This window comes from Leptonychotes weddellii, chromosome 15, assembly GCF_054177405.1.
Source record: "Leptonychotes weddellii isolate Sample4059 chromosome 15, ASM5417740v2, whole genome shotgun sequence".
In the NCBI taxonomy this organism is placed as follows: domain Eukaryota; kingdom Metazoa; phylum Chordata; class Mammalia; order Carnivora; family Phocidae; genus Leptonychotes; species Leptonychotes weddellii.
This window is the reverse complement of record NC_138383.1, coordinates 19,670,279-19,675,997: the sequence shown is the minus strand read 5'-3', so window position 1 is coordinate 19,675,997 and position 5,719 is coordinate 19,670,279. Positions and strand designations below refer to the sequence as shown.

The window sequence follows — 5,719 nt, the reverse complement described above, 5'->3', positions numbered from 1 at the left end:
TATATTTGATGGGGGGGCAGAGAGAGAGGGAGAGAGAAACTCAAGCAGACTCTGCAATGAGCGTGGGGCCAGAAGCAAGGCTCCATCCCACAACCTGAGATCTCGACCTGAGCTGAAACCAAAAGTCCAAGACTTAACCAACTGTACCACCCAGGAGCCCCTAAATGTATATTTTGAAATGATACATTTTATTGTATAAAAAACTCTGATTCAATAAAGTTGATTTTTTTTAAAGATTTTATTTATTTATTTGAGAGACAGAATGAGAGAGAGAGCACATGAGAGGGGGGAGAGTCAGAGGGAGAAGCAGACTCCCTGCTGAGCAGGGAGCCCGATGTGGGACTCGATCCCGGGACTCAAGGATCATGACCTGAGCTGAAGGCAGTCGCTCAACCAACTGAGCCACCCAGGCGCCCTAAAGTTGATTTTTTAAAAAAGATTTATCTATCTGAGAGAGAGCACGAGCAGGGGCGGGGGTGGGCAGAGGGAGAAGCAGGCTCCCCGCTGAGCAGGGAGCCCGATGTGGGACTCCATCCCAGGACTCTCAGATCATGACTTGAGCCAAAGGCAGACACTTAACCGACTGAACCACCCAGGCGCCCCCCAATAAGGTTGATTTTTTTAAAAGCACCCAATTCGGTAGGCAAAGGGATGGGTGATGGATGAATAAATGAACGAATGAATGAATATGTCGAATGAATGTTTCAGATGACGGCCCATCTGTCCTGATACCACTGTTTCCTGGCTGAGAGTGCCCTTGTCCTCTCCTCTCCTTGTCCACGGGTTTCCCCAGAGGCGGGCCTTGGAATTCGCCCCTCCTCCCTCTCCCTCTCCCCGCCAACAGCTTCGGCAGGGAAAGATGCCCCGGTGTGCCCAGCTAGTGCTCCCCGGCTTCTCTAAGGTTGCTTCCCAGGGCTTCCGGGGCCTCCCTTCCAGCTGCCACGTGCCAACCCGGCCAGCTCTGCTCAGCTCCGTGGTGCCAAGGTCACGGGTATGATGCCCAACTACAGACCGGCAGTACCAGCCGCTCAGCCGCCCAAACCCTGGCCGACTCCGCCACCTGCTGGCCTTTCCCGTAACCGCACCCCTGAACTCCAGGGAAGCTAGACTTGACTGCACACCTACCAGGAGTACAGCACTGGGCTGGGGGCTTTACTCGCTTTATCCTGTTGAATCGTCCCAGCTACCATGTGAGGTGGGCTTTGAAATACGAGGAAACTGAGGCAAAGAGAGGGTAAGATTTTATCTAAGATCACACAGTAAATTATAGATCCAAATTTCCTACCCAGGTCTGTCCAACTCCTCAGTGTATGTTCTGTCCACCTGACCATATCTTGCTTGGGGGAAGGGAGGGAATATTCTCGACCTTCCACTCTCCCCAACTCCCAGAAGGAAGGCAAAGGCCTCACACCTCCCTTCCAGATTCACCTTCCAGAGAAGGTGAATGTAGTGTCTCCTGAACGCTGGGCCGTGTGGCAGCAAGCAGGTAATGATGGGAAGAGAAACGGTGAGAAGGACATGTCTCAAAATAGTGTGTTGAGACCTATGACACATTAATGGACACACTACAATTCTTATTTCTGTCTGTCCAAGCAGAAAGACCCACAGTTCAATCAGAGTTAAGTCAAACAAGGTCTTGATTTTGTTTCTTGGACCCAACCGCCTGTGCTTCTAACTCAAGAATAATAACTGAGGAGTGGCACATTATTTTTACATCTCATTTGCATATGATTAATTCTAAGTCAAAGAGAATGGAGGTCACCCTGGCCCCTTGCTTCTTAGTCCCCCGCCCCCATGTGCCTGACCCTGGCCACATCTCCCAGCTCCCGCGAGGGCTCCCCCACCCTCACAAGTCCCACCCCACCCCTTGCCCCTGCCCGCATCCCCCCAGCTCCCAGAAGTCCTGTTCCCTTCCTCCTCCTTCACCCACGCAGCCCCCGCCACCTGGCCGCCCACCTGAAAAACTTTTCCCCAAGTTCTTGAGAAGTCGCGTAGGATCCAGGAGAGAAAAATCAAAGTAATAAAACCTCATTTAATTCCTAACAGAGGGCAGAACTGTGAGCTGCAATTATCTTAATGCTGAGCTATTTTTACTCTCTTTCCATCTCTGTCTCCTGCTTCTCTCCATGGTGAGGCTTTCTTTCTCCCTTTGTCTCTCCATCTCTCACATGTGTTTTCTCTCTTTTCACTTTGTCCTGCCTCCCCACCTTCTCTCTCTCACCTCCTGTCTCTGTCATCCTTCTTCCCTTCCTCCCCCTTCCTGTCTGTCCCTGTGCCTGTTCCTTTGTCAGCCAGGCTTCCCCACCCCTTGTGGCCCAGGTTTTGCAGCCAGAGCTGTGGGGGCCTGGGCGAAGGCTGGGGGAAGAGGGTAAAAACCCTCCCCTCCACCCCAAAGAGCCCATCTTCCAGGCCTAGCTCAGAGGGGGAGTCTACCTTCCCAGCTGCCCCAGCCTGGGTCAGGGGAATTTTTCCCTCATGGCCTCCCAGAGCACCAATCCTTTTGGCAGAACCTCCATAGATGAGTCCTCCCTGGTCAAATGAGCCTAGCCGCCATGGTCCCCGAGGCTTTCTCACTCTGATGGGCTCTGAGGTGTGACTGGTAGTGATGCCTCTTGTCACTCACCCAGCTGTCCTCTGTCCCCCTTCGCCCTGCTCCAGGACTTTCCCACTTCCCCAGCCCTGGAAGCCACAGGCGCCTCACCCTCACCTTGGCCCAGTGGCCACTCAGGTATACATGCCCTTCCTGTGCCCCTCTGACTTTCAGGACCTCCTTATTTACCCTCTCAAGGCACTGCCACACTGCTCTTTGCCACTCCCCAGCACACTGCACCTGGAAGAGGGGTCTAGGCCAAGCCAGGGGCTGCCAGAGATGCCCACACCCCTGGGTCACGACCCAGCATCTGGCCGTTTCCCTGACAAGTATATAAGTCAACAAACACAGTGGGATTTGAACCAGGCCTGGGGTTGGGGGGTAGTGGAGCTGAGTGGCCAGGATTCCCAGCTCCTGTAAGCAAAGCTCTGCTCTCCTGCCACCCTCTGGGTGACTCTGGGGTGCAACATTGTGTCCTTGACCCCGTTTTCACAACACTCCTCTGGTCTCTTGCTCCCTTCTGCCAAGGACCCAGCATGCTGGGGCTAGGAGTGGAAAAGTTGCAGGAGGGGGTGGGGCAGGGGGAGTGCTCCTGGCTGTTCCAGGTCTGAGGGTGACCAGGAGAGAGGACAGCCAATACAAACAGAACCCCAGGAAGACGCATTTTTATGTATTCGTCTACACATGCTCCCTCTCAACGCTACGGAAAAGCATTCTGGTGCTCTCCCATAGGCCTGCAGAGATACCCAGGGCCTGGACAGATAAACAGGGACACCCTAACCCACAGGACCAGCTCCTCCCTTTTCCCCTCCGGAGACACACACCAACACCTCGGCAGAGGGAGAGAGGCTCACACCTCCGAAATGAGCACATGCACCTCTCCCCCCAGCTCTGTTCCCGAATGCACCAAACTCACACACGTGATGGCACGTGTGCTGGTACAAGCAGCCCCCCGACTCTGCCCCCTGGGCCGGCTCTGGCTCCCCCCTGCTTTAGATCTGGGGAGAAAAGACAGGAGACACATGAACCCAGGGTACATCAGGGCAGGGACACATCCCCCCCTGCCCCCCAGGATCACAACCTCATCCACCTCTTCTGCACAGGCTAGAGCTGTGGATACAGCCCCTCCACCCCGCCCCCCCAAGCTGCCACACGCCAGCCCATCACCTTGACAGCCTCTGACATCCTCCCCCACACCCACACCCTCCCCCAGCACACAGCCTTCCCACACCCTGCCACTCACACCCGCATCCTTGACACTCTGACACACTTACTCACATAGACTCACACACACTCATGCCACACGGACCCCCCCCCCACACACACACACAAGCTCCCTAGCTACGGGCACCACAGGGCCCCCTGGCACTCACATACACTCCCTGCCATGATGACTGACACGTGTCCTCCCACACACACCCGCTCTTTCACACTCTCGGGCTCTCTAGGACACCCCCATTCACAGCGTGACACGCTGGTGGTAGTTTCTCGAGGACCTCCCAGGCCTCCTCGTGAAACTCCAAGGACCCAGGCCACGAAGGGGTTAAAGCCAGAGTCCCGTCTCCCCGCTGCCCTTCTCCCCCCACACCTCCCGCCCCGGCCTCCCCACCCCAACCCCCATTATCCTCCCCGCTGGACTCCATCAATAATGCAGCTTCAAGTTCTCGGGAGACGGCAGGGGGGCCCCCAGCCCGCTCCCCGGGTCCTGGCTCACACTCCGCACCCTCCTCCCGGCCCGGGGAGAACACGGTTCTCGGTGCTCATTGGCCACTTCCCACTGGGCCCTCCCACCCAGCCCCCGGGCGCCAGTCCCAGGCCGAGGGGACGGGCCGGGGACCCCAAGGCTGGGACCAGAGGGTGAGACCTGGAGGGATCGAGAAAGGCAGAGATAGAGGCGCACGGAGAGGAAGGGAGGGAGAGAGAGGAAGGCGGAGACACCCACAGAGACCCTCGGAGAGAGCGAGGGAAGGAGGGAGAGGCGAGACTCAGGGAGAGGGACAGAGACCCCGAGCCCACGAGCCGGGAGCCCAGCCTGCAGGCGCCCGGGGACCGGCGCGGCGGGCGCGGCGGGCGAGCCCGAGAGCCGAGAGTCGGGGGCGCTCGGAGCCGGCGCGACCCCCTCCCGCTCGCGCGCCCTCCCCTAGCGGCGCGCGGTATTTTTATCTGAGCGTGAGCCGCTCGCCTCCCCCTCGCCGCGCACAGCCAGCGCTCGCCGCCGCGCCCCGAGCAGCGCCGGGAAGCCGAGCCGGGACCGCAGCCCCGGACCCCGAGACGCGCGCCCCCAGCCCCGCCAGCCACCCCGCCCGCCATGGACCCCAAGGACCGCAAGAAGATCCAGTTCTCGGTGCCCGCGCCGCCCAGCCAGCTCGACCCCCGCCAGGTGGAGATGGTAAGGGGGCCGCGCCCCACCCCCGGCAGCGCCCCCAACACACCCCGGGGCTCCTCGCGCGGCGGGGCGCTGCCGGGGCCGGACCGGCCTGGGTGTGTATGTGGAGGGGGGGGCGACGGAGCGTCTCGGGCCGCCTCGGACACGCGGGGGCGCGGGGCAGCGCGTGAAGTTCGCTGCGGACTCCGGCAACTTTTTCCCGGGGCCGCAGAATGCCGGGCGGCGAGCGTCGGGGCCCCGGCCGTTCCGGGCCAACCCCGGGCGGGGAGACTGTGCTCTGGACCCTGCACGGTGTCCTAACCGAGGCTGCCAGGGGGACCGCTGCGCCCTGGCCCCAGCCAGAGCCGGTCGGAAGTGAGACACGTGGTGGTGCACTGACCCGTTGTGCAGAACCGGCCTCCAGCTCGCGGCCCCAGGCTCTGCCCCTCTCTGGTCCCACCGTGTGTGCCTGGGCCGGGCCGCCAGAGCCTTGTTCTGACCTCCTGCTGCCAGGCCCCACACGGAGCCACAACATGCGGGTGGGGGCGACCAGTCGTCACAGACCCCTTCACAGAGTACTGAGTTCTCTGGAGAGCCTTCCTGGGGGTGGAGAGGTCTCCAAAGGTGGTGGGAGTGGACGGAGGGAGAGAAGAGGGCTCCGCACCCCCGCCCCCAAGTAGAGTGTTCACTTGTTGCTGAGCTGCAGCTGACACCCAGCAGAGCAGTGAGAGTGGAGCCAAGTCATTTTGGGGGGAGATAGGGGG

At 59.8% G+C, this 5,719-nt stretch overlaps 1 protein-coding gene across 1 annotated transcript in view; it reads left to right on the top strand.

Moving 5' to 3' along the window:
* The first annotated feature begins 4,389 nt into the window (after nucleotides 1–4,389).
* Nucleotides 4,390–5,719, top strand: part of PPP1R1B (protein phosphatase 1 regulatory inhibitor subunit 1B) — an 8,964-nt gene continuing 7,634 nt past the window's right edge. The window contains exon 1 of the mRNA XM_006750466.3: nucleotides 4,390–4,979. Coding sequence (XP_006750529.2) covers nucleotides 4,899–4,979 — 81 coding nt within the window. The 5' untranslated portion in view covers nucleotides 4,390–4,898. The remainder of the gene's footprint in view (nucleotides 4,980–5,719) is intronic.